Source organism: Stegostoma tigrinum, chromosome 6 (assembly GCF_030684315.1).
Source record: "Stegostoma tigrinum isolate sSteTig4 chromosome 6, sSteTig4.hap1, whole genome shotgun sequence".
Classification (NCBI taxonomy): Eukaryota; Metazoa; Chordata; class Chondrichthyes; order Orectolobiformes; family Stegostomatidae; genus Stegostoma; species Stegostoma tigrinum.
This window is the reverse complement of record NC_081359.1, coordinates 16,456,871-16,470,311: the sequence shown is the minus strand read 5'-3', so window position 1 is coordinate 16,470,311 and position 13,441 is coordinate 16,456,871. Positions and strand designations below refer to the sequence as shown.

Genomic DNA, 13,441 nt, shown 5'->3' with positions numbered 1-13,441 from the left:
ACTCTAACCCTGCAGCAAGTAAATGCTGGGTACACAGTCAATCACTTTTAAGATGTGACTTGTGTTCCTGTTTGTGGAGGAAGTCCCTCCTTAGAGAGCTGCTGGCCAATCGGAAGACAGACAGCTCGGCAGACCCAGCAGCGCCAACCCAGAGCAGTGGCCACAAATAGGACAACATGTGGAGCCACTGCATTGAGTCAGAGGTCTTGGTTGGGGGGCGAGGGGGAGCTGACAGCTTGAGGAGGCTTAGGGAGGGCTAAAGGTGAGAGGTGATGTAATGAAAGGTGTTGGGTACCACAGACTGCAATAAGTGGCACCTGAAGGTGGCACATCCCGCTCCCTGGATTGCACAGCTAATGCTGCTGGACTTTCTACATGATGCTAGCTCTCCCATGGCGTACTGGTCGTGGCAAGATCAGGTCCTAAGGAGGCAAGTTATTGTACCAAAGATGTTGAGCCATCTGAAGCTTCCCCTGGGCCCAATAACATTTCAGACCTATAGGGTTAGGTTAGTAGGTGCATGGGAACATGGACTCCACCTTCAAACCCACCAACAGGGAAGTGTAAAATCCATCCCATTGTGTCTAAGTTATAAGATGAAAAAGCCTGCACTTCTATAGTGTCTGGCACAAAATGTAGGATCGTTTCAAAGCTCATTACAGCCAAGAAAATACACACACAGAAAGTATTGTCACAGTTGTAACGTTGGAAGCACAAAAGCTGACATGTGCGCAATCAACTCTCGCCAACAGCAACGAGTGGAAAATCTGTGTCCTTGTATGTTTCTTAAAGTCCCTCAAGGGATACTGGGGCATCAAGCAAGGACAGGATTTACTAATCGTCCATTGTGAAAATGGTGGCAGCCACTTTCGTCAACTTCCTCCCTGAAAAATTCCTTCTCCTCTGATGCTGTTTGGCCTGCTGTATTCATCCAGCTCCACACCTTGTTATCCAGGTGTGCAAGAGTTTGACCCAGCAACAACGAAGGAGTGGCTAATGTAATTTCAACTGAAAATTCCAGTAAGCCTGACACTGGCTGAAGCAACAAAAAAACAAAGAACTAAGAAATCTAAGCACAGGAACAGGCCCTTCGGCCCTCCAAGCCTGCGCTGATCAAGATCCTCTGTCTAACCTGTCATCTATTTTCTAACAATCTGTGTCCATTTGCTCCCCGCCCATACATGTGCTTGTCCAACTATATCTTAAAAAACGCTAATGTGTCTGCGTCTACCACCTCCGCTGGCAACGCGTTCCAGGCACCCACCACCCTCTGTGTAAAGAACTTTCCGCGCATATTTCCCTTAAACTTTCCTCCTCTCACTTTGAGCTCATGACCCCCAGTAATTGAGTCCCCCACTCTGGGAAAAAGCTTCTCGCTATCCACCCTGTCTATACCCCTCATGATTTTGTAGACCTCAATCAGGTCCCCCCTCAATCTCCATCTTTCTAATGAAAATAATCCTAATCTACTCAACCTTTCTTGATAGTTAGCACCCTCCACACCAGGCAACATCCTGGTGAACCTCCTCTGCACCCTCTCCAAAGCATCCACATCCTTTTGGTAATGTGGTGACCAGAACTGCACACAGTACTAAATGTGGCTGAACCAAAGTCCTGTACAACTGCAACATGACCTGCCAACTCTTGTACTCAATACCCCGTCCAATGAAGGAAAGAATGCCATATGCCTTCTTGACCACCCTATTGACCTGCGTTGTCACCTTCAGGGAACAATGGACCTGAACACCCAGATCTCTCTGTTCATCAATTTTCCCTAGGACTTTTCCATTTACTGTATAGTTCGTCCTTGAATTTGATCGTCCAAAATGCATCACCTCACATTTGCATAAGAATAAGCCCTTTAACCCTCCAACAGCAAAGCAGTCTTTCTGTGCAGCACATGGCAGCCTGAAAGTTGTGCTCAGGCCTCTGGAACTGGATGTGAACCCAAGAGCCACTAAGCCATCGCTAATATCGAACACAAGCTGTCCTGGCTACGAAGAACACATTTGTTTTGCTCTATGTACTCGATGAGTTCGGACCTTGCTCTCTGGCAGCTCAAGTACATGCAGATACACAAAAATATCCACGAATGGAGCTCACAGGATCATTGCTTCAGAAACCTGTGTCAGTTTGCAAAAAGAATAATAAATTGACCTTAATGCAGACACAGTCAATTCCTGTCCATACCTTCAATGAAAGCAGCACTGATTGGGCTAGGACGAGGACTGCGATGCTTCTCTTGAAGAATGGGTGTTGGGTTATATCATACATTTTAGCTCGGAAGCCTCCATTGTCTGGAAAACAAAGCCCAATTAAAAAAAAACTTACAATAAGGCTTTTGATAAGATCTCACATGGCCAACTGGTCGAGAAGCTAAGAGCCCTTGTGGTCCAGCGTAATCTCGCAAATTGGATCCATCACAAACAGATGTTGCTGGGAAAGCTCAGCAGAGAAATCAGAGTTAACGTGTTGGGTTGAGCGACCCTTCCTCAGAATTGTTCTGCCTCAGTTCTGAGGAAAGGGTCTCTCAACCCAAAACGTTAACTCTGATTTCTCTCCACAGATACTGCCTGACCTGCTGAATCTTTCTGGTTACTTCTGTTCTTGTTTCTGCATCTGCAGTTCTTTCTGTTTTAATATTGGATCCAAAATGGGCTGAGTGGCAGGAAGCAGAGGCCCAGTTCAGGCTTCTTCTTGCCCACATCGTGTGAATGAAATTTCAAAAATACACACCCCCTGACATAATCTCATCCCACCCTCCACAACCCTGGGACTCACACCCCACCCCTTCTTCGACCAACCCCCACCCAACCCCAGACCAGAGCCTGATGACACACCCCTCACCCAGCCCTCGAACCTTGAATAACCTTCTCCTTAAACATGTCCAGACTATTCATTTCAACTGCACTCTCACTACTCTCTGGGTGAGGAAGGTTCTGCTGAATTCCCTACTGGATTTCTTGGTATCTATTTTATAATGATGGCACCCAGGTTTTCTTTGCCTCACAAGTGGAAACAGAACGCTAGATTTCCTGAAAATCTATTGCACATTCCCACGCTGTTCTTCTTTATCCCAAAACAAAGGAGGGCCCCACTGCCGACAAGAGATTCCCGTCATGGCACTTTCAGAAATGCTGAGCCGTTCTTCCAACCGTTAGTATGGAATTGCCAGAGGGAGGCATATAATGTCCCTTTCTTCACAGTTATCAGTAAATGCATTCAGCAATTTGGTGGCCTGACATCACACACAGCCACTTCGACAGCTCCAGTGAAGGGGTAGGTACGTAAGGTCATTTCGATATTAGAATGCAAAGAGGGTAGGATGCCAGGTTGGTAGGTGGTACTGTGCCAAATAGGTAAAGTGTGAGGTGGGTAGGGGCTTGGGTAGCAGGGACTAGGTGCCGCGGAAGTAGGGTGATAGGTAAGTGATGGTAATTTTTGGGAAAAGTCAGGGGTGTGGGGGGCGGTGAGATAAAAGGACAGGCCCAGGACAGAGGTGTCAGGGGTGTTGGGGGGGGGTTGGAGATAAAAGGTCAGGCCCAGGACAGAGGTGTCAGGGTTCAGGGGGTTATTCAAGGTTCGAGGTGTGGGTGAGGAGTGTGTCATCAGGATCTGGTCTGGGGTTGGCTGGGGGTTGGTTGAAGGAGGGGTGGGGTGTGAGTCCCAGGATTGTGGGATGATGTTATGTCAGAGGGTGTGTATTTTTTAAATTCATTCACAGGATGTGGTCCTTGTTGGCTAGGCTGGGATTTAATGCCCATCCCTAATTGCCCAGAGGGCAGTTAAGTGTCAATCACATTGCTGTGAGCCTGGAGTCACACGTAGGCTGGACCAGGTAAGGATGGCAGTTTCCTTCACTATAGGACACTGCTGACTCAGAAGGGTTTTTCTGATAATCAACAATGAATTCATGACCATTATTCAGACTCTTAGTTCCAGATAGGTGCTGAATTCAAATTCCACCATCTGCTTTGAACTCAGGTCCCCCAAAACATTACGTGGGTCACTGATAACAATCCAGTGATACTACCACTAGGCGTGTGTGTGTGTGTGTGTGTGTGTGTGTGTGTGTGTGTGTGTGTGTGTGTAGGTGTATGAGTGTGTAGTGTGTTTGTAGTGTGTTGAGTCTAGCAATGGATGACAGAGGTTTTAGGTCCTGCAGGGGTGGGGGTGCATTGGCTTCCTAGACCCAAGCATAGGAACAGAATATTGGGTCGTGATGGTAGTGGTGGGTAGGGGTTTGGGGGGGGGGGTGGTGGAGTGTGTAAGGGGACTGTAGGAGGTGTAGATAGCAGGTGTGTAGTTTCACGGGGGGTGGGGTGTCAGCTGAATACTTACTCAGGAGTTAGACCAGGTATTTAATCATCCTTTCCTGAGTAACTAATTAGTTAAGTTCTGTTGAATCCTCCAAATTCTTCACCATAAACAGGGACTTCCAGAAGGTTCCCGACACATGAGAATTCCCAACAGAAAATGTAGTTTCCCTGGCAACTCTTTCACAGCCTGCTAGGATGGGGATTCCACAGGATGCCTGTGTGGAATTCCCATCCGCACTGCCATTCTCTCTGCATCTATTTGATCACAAATATCTGTGATTTTAAAGACATTGAGCAGATATCTCAACTCCCCTTACAATTGATATTCAAGAGAAGAGTTATGCTCGAACTTTCCTGACAGGAAAAACATCACATATCTGGCTTCATCCTTGCAAATATATTTTTATTCCATCTCCCGAAGGCTTTTCTACTCCTTTTATAATAAGAACACCTAAGTTATCAACCGTAAATTTTTATTTTCAGAAATGAGCCCATGGCCCTCATTTCACATTCAAGTCTCTTTTCTTGAAATGGGAGAGTTTTGTTGAAACTATAACGTGAATGCACATTCTGAACAATGTAAGATTTACTGGCTAGTAAAAGAAAAATGGCAAAAGGCGAAAGTGAATGATTTAATCTGTACGCACGATATAATTTTGAGTTCCAAAATTGTTTCATCAGCAGGTATACCTCAATTCTATTTTTGTGACAGGCAGAACCAAGCAAATCATGTTTCGAATTCTCAGCTTTTTGTAAACACATGATAAAGTTTAAAATCCTCCTGCTACAAACTATTGAATGGCTTGTATTCAAGTCATCTCTTCCTTTAAATCTCATCATACTTCAAATGATTTATTTTTGAAAATGGATGTGGACATTGCCAACAAGGCCAGTAATCACTGCCCATCCCTAATTGCTCTTGATCTGAATGACTGCTAAACCACTTCGGAGGGCAATTAAGAATGAACATGATTGTGGGTCTGGAGTCACCCATAGGCCAGACCAGGTAAGGATGGCCTATTTCCTTCTCTGAAAGGGCATTAAAGAATCAGTTGGGTTTTTCCTGATAATTCAGATTACTTTTCGATTCCAGAAATATGAAATGAATGTAAATTATATCAGCTGTCCTGGTAGGATTTGATCCTGTGACCTGACAGCATTAGAGGCATCTGAACGATTGGGGCCTTATGACATTATCATAATGCTGCCATCATATCCTTCATTTATTTAGATACCACCAAAGTTCCATTTAATAATGCATTGGGCAGATTCTGAATTTCACTGAGGGAACTGGTGATTAACTAACTAAATTAAGAATTCTCCCTAGCGGCACTGTGGGTGTATCTACATCACATGGACTGCAGCAGTTCAAGAAAGCATCTCAAAACCACTCTTCCAGGGGGCAGTTAGGGATGAGCAATAAAAGCTGGTCTTGCAGTAATGCCCATATCAAACAAAGGAATTAAAATTAAACAATTAAAGCTAAAAATGAGTTTTGGTGGTGGTAGTATTTGAAGTGTTTACTTGGAAAGTAGGTGTAATTACATTTTCGCAGCAAACCCTAAAGGTATCAATGCATTGAAGTAGTGAGTTCAAACATAATTCTTTTTCATGCATGATGCATAAATATGGTACGTAAATGAAAGGAATATCTAAGAAAAGGTTATGTATTACACTGAGTAATTGCAGGCAGCTGTTATTGTACCAACTTTGTAAACATCTCCCCCACAGGAAGGGCAGCACGGAGGGAGAGCAATATACAAAATTACAACCTAAGGGCCCAGCTTCTGATCTGATCGGACTTTCAATTAGATGGATCTTGGTGGAGTTATGTGGCTCTTGAGTTAATATCTTTTTACATTGCCCTGTGTCAAATGTTGCTGTCTACTTATTCAGCGAAACATCTTGGGTTGTTTTACTATGGAAGTGTTATATAAACGTAAGTTATTGCTGCATGGTGCTATATTCCGAACAATTTGCCAGAGACATAGCGCTTCTTGAGGTGCAATAACTGTGGATAAATGAAACAACAACAACTTGTCTAATACTAGGAGGCAGGCATTAAAGGAGAGAGGGAGAAGGTTCAAATGAAATGTGAAGGACAGATTTTTTACACAATGGCATGAGTCTGGAACGCGCTGCCAGGGGTGTTGGTGGAAGCAGGTACAAATGGGGCATTTAAGAGACTTTTAGATAAGCACATGAATACGCAAGCAATGGGGGGGTATGGACCAAGGGCAGGCAGAAGGGATTAGTTTAGCGCCATGTTCGGCACAACATTGTGGGCTGAAGGGCCCATTCCTGTGCTGTACAGTTCTACATTCTAACTTCAAGTCGAATGCATTCCAAGGTACATTACAGAGAAGGAGGTCAAGAAAGGAAATTAAGATTGTAATTCACCTGGTTACTTATGAAAACTGTAGGATAAAACAGACAACTGATTTGAAGAAAAGGGACTATTCTTTGGTTAAGCTGTGATATCATAAATTCTCCTGTGTAAATTCAACAAGATTTGAAGGTGTTTGAAATGTTTTCTCAATTAGACTGAAAAGAATCTACCAGGACGAGCTGCGAGGTGCAATGGTTGGGCTATCTTTAATCGGCTTTTCAAATCCTCCCACCTCCTCTGGTCTACAGTCAATAAGGCAGTGCCCTAAAAAAGAATCAGACCAGAACATGAATTCACAGATCAGTGCACAATGAAACACATTTTTCATCTCAATTAAGATTAGTTGGATCACTGTATATGAGTGCTTTTCCAATCGATATATACAATAAATTTTAATTATAGCGCAAAGTAAGCCAAATATAAACATCCAATGGAAAAACACAAGGCTGTGATGGACTTCCTAAAGCAATGCATCTTTTTTCATTACATTATGCAGCATCAGAATGGTAGCAATAACTTTGACATTTGATCATTGATTGGTCCAAGAGCTACGAGAACCGATTGTGCCACAGGTTTTCTGAAACAGAATTAAATCAATCTTTATCTTGCCATTTTATTTAGTTTGGGAACCGTAGAGGATGAGCTAGGAAGGGAGTTCCTAAATAGCAGCTACCAAAATTACCTTATTTTCATTGAAATTAGCAATGACGACTCCAACGAAGAGAGTCAGTCCAATCATGCAGCCAAGGAACACAAAGACATGGATGTAGATGCCGTGAATCTAGAGGGGGACAGTTCAAAGTTAGATACAGTGACGTGGGTTTTGTGTTAATGATAACAGTGAGGCTATCAGCACTCATTATTAAGAAGTAAATCGAACACAAATTCCAGAATCTGTACACTTGCAGTTAAAGACAGAAATCAGGAAGTTGCTTTCCAGTTGGACTGGATCTACCACAGTTTTGCTGTAGTGGTACCTCCTTGGTAGATGGATTATGGGTGTGGATCTTTCAACTAGTTACCTAGTAACTGTGCCACAGAAAGTTGGGGCTGATACAATTAAGCATGAATAATTTTAACTTTGTAGCAAGTCTTAGATAATGTCAAAACAGACTCTCTGGCCCTGAAAATATAACTTAATAGGAATGGTAACTCATACCTTATGAATACAAGTATTTCACACTACTAAAACAAATTAAATGCTCTAATTTTTTAAAAAAACTCTCATATTTCTTTTTGCTTAATGTCACCTTCCTTTCCCTCTCTTTACTTCACTTTGTGTTCCTGATTTAAAAGGTTCAGTATTGCATGTCTTGCTTGTACACACATCTGATATTGTGTAGAGGGTGCTTTATTAAACAGGAACACTGAATGTCATAAATTGCTAATCAAAAGCACACAAAGTTGTGACAGTTGCTGATGTAATGTGTTGGGAACAATGTTCCTTTGCCATTCATAAATTCTGGGCAGATCAGCCCAAGGAACACAGCAAATAGGAGCAGGAGTAGACTGCATGGGCCCCCAAGCTAGCTTTGCTATTCAACAGTATCCTGGTTGATCTTCGATCTCAATTTCACTTTCCCACCGCATTCTCATATCATTTGATTCCTTATTATCAAAAAAATCCCTCAATCTCAACCTTGAATATACTCAACAACTGAGCATTAGCAGCCATCTGTTACAGGAAATCCCAAAGATTCATATTCCTCTGTATGAAGCAATGTCTCCTTTTCTAGTCTTACACGCTGACCCCTTAACCTAAAAGTCTGGGCTCTCCAACTAGTGGAAAAAGCCTGGCAGCATCCACTTTGTGGTGCCACTCAGAATCGTAAACATTTCCTTGAGATCACCTCTTATTCGCTTAAATGCGAATGAGACACATTCTGAGCCACCTCTAATCAAATGATAACCCCTCTCTATTTATTTCAGAGCCGCTTTCCCCTCCCCCATTTCTGAAGAAGGATGCCGACCCAAAACGTCAACTTTCCTGCTCCTCTGATGCTGCCTGGTCAGCTGTGTTCCTCCAGCTCCACACTGTGTTAGATCTGACTCCAGCATCGGCAGTTCTTACTATCTGTGACCCTCATGTTCCATCAGCTTAGCGAACCGTCATTCACCATCTTGAAGGCATGTAACTTTAGATGGGGAGACCAACCTGAACCAAATTCTCCAGGTATGATTCCACAAAAGCTCTATATAACTGTTGTGAGACCTCCTCACACTTGTCCCGAAACCCCACTTATTTTCCTTCTTTGTTAACACAATTATTTTGAAATGTTAGAAATATATGCTGCAGTGCATTCTTACTGGGCCCACTCGGTGAATGATGACATCCCTAACCTCCACCCAGCCTTTTAATGACAGCACTTCGAATAGAGCCAGCAGTGCACTTCCAACATTGTCAAAATTGAAATTACGTGGGTTGGCCCTGGAAAACACAGAGACATGATTATTATAAATCCATAATCTAATCATCAAGAAATTATCCAGACTCTTTAAATAGTAACTGGCATTGATATAATAAAACATCCGAAGCTGCTTCAGAGAAGCATGATATGTTAACAACATTTGCTGTGAACCAGGATATAGAAAGCAAGAGCCTTAGACAAGCTTGGGTTAATGGTGAATGGAAAATTAGAGAGCGGCTAGGAGCCTGGAGGTAACGAAGCTAAGGAAGAGTGTTTCAGCAGCAGTTGAACTGAGAGAGGAGAGGAGAGGAGCTGGCTGATGGATGGAGGTGAAGTGATGGAGATGATGTTGGGTTAGAGGCTTAAGTCATGGTCATGAAAGACAGTAATATGTCTCGTTCAGCCTTATACATTGGCCAAGGAGAATGGTGGCATTGTTAGCGAGTAAACAAAGATTGTTGCAGGACCCAACAAGCAATGGTTGACAGCTGTTGCAGTGTATCCATACTGTACCAAGAGGCTATTTTAGTGCCAGTCATGAATTTCAAGTTAGTAGAAGACTTCAATAGCGACTTGTCTTTCCTGGCCATTTTTGCTGTTGTAAACCACTCCAAAGATGCATTACAGGACTTTATAAGGAGATCTACACACAAATGCACTAAGATTCAGTGAATGAAATAGCATTTAAGAATACACATCAAGGAAGAGAGACTGACAGAAAGACAGAGAGGTTTAGGTTCTAGACATTAGGATACAGAAAGCTGAAGACATGATTGTCAATGATGGAGCAATTAACACTGGGGATGCTCAAGATTTCAGAATTGGAGAAACATGGATATCTTGGAGATTCTCTGTATGGCTATGTGTGGAGGGATTTGAAAATGAGGATAAAATTCAGTACTCCACCAATGTGATAGAGACCAGATCATCTTTCTGAATGTGGGCTGATTGAGGGATAAACGTTGGCCAGGACACTACTAGGAATTTCCCTGTTCCTTTTCAAAGTGTGCCATGGAAACATCTGCATCTACCTGAAAGGGGAGACTGGGACTTAGATTAACATCTCATTCGAAAGAAGCCACGTCTGACAGTGGAGCACTCCCTCAGCTCTGCACTGCACGTTAACCTTGATTTTGTGTTCAAGTGCCTAAGGTGAAACTTGAACCCACATCTTTTGACTCAGAGGTCACCATAAGCAGTTGAGACATACCCCAGTCAACTATAACATGACAGGGCCAATATATAAAGAATCAAGAGCTGAATCAATCTTGATTAACTCCATGGCAAGATATTCCCACAATCAGTGATGTATTTTAACACTGGTCTAATCAAAGAGTAGCTGATGCAAAGACAAAAGCTTGTACTTTTTCTGACATTCACAATAACCCAGGCCTCAGGATCAGCAGTGCACGAGTTCAGTTAAATGTACCTGGAGAAACAGCAATGGCTCTACGCTACTCCCTCAGCTTCTCCAAGTTATTTTAAACTGTACTTGTCGGGTCAAATTTTAATCAGCTGTCTAGCTAACGACCCAGGATTGCTCCTCTCAGAATATTCCTGAAGAGAATTTGTTGATCACAAGCTAATCCTAATATTTCTTCATGTTCTGCATATCATTCCTTACCTGGGAAAGGTGGTCCTTTGCCAGTTGTCATGCACATCAGACAGTGATTTGCGAAGTTGTGAGTATTCATTTTACAGCAAAAAACAACAGGAAGGAGATTCATTTCAGGCATGTGAAGTTATAAAAATGTTTTTGTAGAGTGAATATGGCAGGTGGGGAGCCAAAGGATACAGATTTAAGCAAAAGAATGACAACAGACAATAAACTCAAATTAACACAGAATTATATAGTATTTGGGGCACAGAAATGGGCCATTCGACCCAGCTGCTCGGTGCTGGTGTTTGTGCTCTAAATGAGCTGCTTCCCACACTTCTCAATCTCACCTTCCGAACATCACCTCCAATTTTTTTCTCCCTTATGTGTTTATTTAAATTTCCCTTAAATGTATCTACACCACATTACTTACCCCATGGGACGGCAGTGGTCGAGCAGTCATGTCACCATACTAGGGTGATCTAGATCCTTAAGCTAATGATCTGAGGACATAGGTTTGAATCCCCATTCAGCAGATAGGGTAATTTAAATTCAGTTAAGATCTGAAATACAGGCTTGTCTAAGGCATCCATATGACAACTGTGCTGATTCACTAATGCCCTTTAGGGAAGGAAATCTGCACTCCTTGCCTGCCCTACATATAACTCCAGACGCATAGCAATGTGGCTGACTGCTCTCTTGGCAATTAGGAATGAGCAATAAATCAAAGAATCCCTACAGTGTGGACGCAGACCGTTTGGCCCATTGAGTCCACACCAACCCTCTGAAGCAGATCCCATCAGACCCACCCCCTTACCTTCTCCCCGCATTTCTCATGGCTAATCCAGCTAACCTGCACACGTTGGGACTGTGGGAGGAAGCCCATGCAGACACTGGGAGAATGTTGACCTAATGGGCCATTGGGCAAGACCTTTATCATCCAGCAACATTCTCTCACGAAGGTATTCATGTTAGCTAACTCCATCAAGGCCTCAGCTCACTGGCTGCTGAAATGCACATCCAGGATCCCTCCAGACACAACTGCTGGCTTGCCTCCTATTTACCATCTCCTGTAAGCTTCAGCTAATCCACAGCATACACAGTGAGAGTTGGCAGATTATGCTATCACATGAATAGCATATTCATGCCAGATCCTATCACCCAAACATTGAGGCAAGGTCACACCCAGCAGGGGATACCAGTTCGTGATGAACATTGGGAATTTAGGCTGATTGCCATTTCCTCTCCAGCTATCTCTGGTAAAAGCTGTGATCAAACATCTGCACATTTTGGCTTCTGTTCGAATAAAGATTACACGGGTAGTGAAGAGTGAAGAACATTCACAATGGCGAGGTTTGAATGGATCATAACGATCAAGAAAAAAACTGAACTGGTTAGGTATCTTTACTGGGCTTCAAAGAGATGGCTGGAGGCCACCATTGCCCTCCCATGGTGAACACAGGCCTGATACAGATGATGCTTCCACTTGAGAGCAAGTCAAAAGTTTAAATATAGTATGCTCACTAATAAATCAACTCAGAGTTTCAGAAGAAACTTCTTCTTCAAATTCTTCAGTGATAAGAAAGAAAAACTTCAAAGTACCTGAGATGAACAAGATGGTTGTATTAAGGTGAAGTTAAAATCCATGAGGAAGAGATGGATACGATGATTGGGTGAGAAGATATATATAGAGAGGGAGGAGGTTCATATGGAGCGTCAACATCTGAATTGATAAGGTGGACCATGAGTTGCTGAAGTACAAAAGATTAATCTTAAAATAAACTTAAGTAAGTAACATTTTACTGCTCAGTGCCTCACAGACTATATAGTGGCATCAATTACCGTGTTTGTAGGATTATCTACTCAAGAACTATATACTGCACCTTGTGACTACTTGGAACACAACCTACACAGGTCTTTGCATTCATCCAGTGGTGAACTCTTAAACATCTCCTCTTTCTATTGCTCTACTATTGGTGGCTATATCTTCAGTTGTCTCGACCCTCAGCTCTGGAATTCCCTCCCTAAACGTGCGCACTTCTCTTTCTTCCTTTAAGAGATTACTGAAAACTTCCTTCATTCAATTAAGTTTATAGTCTCTGCTCTAACACCTCCTTATGTGGCTCAAAGTCAAATTTTGCCTGATAGTACACCCGAGAAGCACTTTGGGATGTTTTACATTACAGGTGCCTTATCCATTTGTTGTGTTTGATCACGCAGAGTACTGCAGGGATAGGAACAGAGTGTGAGTGGGCAGAATTTCATTAAAACGGAATAATGTGAGGGCTGGCATTTCAGCTGTCATTGCACATTTCCCAAGGCCAACAAGACAGCATTTCCAGATCCTTCAAGTGAAACATATGTCTATCCTTCCACCAGAGTCAGTACACCACGCAGAAGCCACATAGGGGAGAAGAAAGTATGTCATAGACATTTTTTCAAATGGCTTATTGAAATGCCTTATCATCTGTAGCAGAGAAGGTTACAGGCTTTGATACAGTAAAAAGGAAGCTTCTTCCACCGACAGCAAGGTTAGTAATTAGAGGGTACTAGAGAGATTTAAAAGTTTTGGAAAAAGAGTCGGGGAGGAAAGAAACACTTTGCTGCCTTGAGTTGTTGTAATCTGGAATGTACTGCCTGACAGGGTGACAGAAACAAGTAACTTTCAAAAGAGATAAACACTTGAAAGGGAAGATAATTTTGCAGGGCTGTGGGGAAGTGCAAGGCA

General features: G+C 42.8%; 1 protein-coding gene across 3 annotated transcripts in view; it reads right to left on the bottom strand.

Moving 5' to 3' along the window:
- The window catches only part of nalcn (sodium leak channel, non-selective), a 226,952-nt gene that overhangs the window by 37,345 nt on the left and 176,166 nt on the right, over positions 1-13,441 (bottom strand). For all 3 annotated transcript variants that reach the window (XM_059646460.1, XM_059646459.1, XM_059646461.1), the window contains exons 29-32: positions 9,016-9,136; positions 7,391-7,489; positions 6,879-6,972; positions 2,191-2,297 (exon numbers count right to left, since the gene is read on the bottom strand). In XM_059646460.1, coding sequence (XP_059502443.1) covers positions 2,191-2,297; positions 6,879-6,972; positions 7,391-7,489; positions 9,016-9,136 — 421 coding nt within the window. The remainder of the gene's footprint in view (positions 1-2,190; positions 2,298-6,878; positions 6,973-7,390; positions 7,490-9,015; positions 9,137-13,441) is intronic.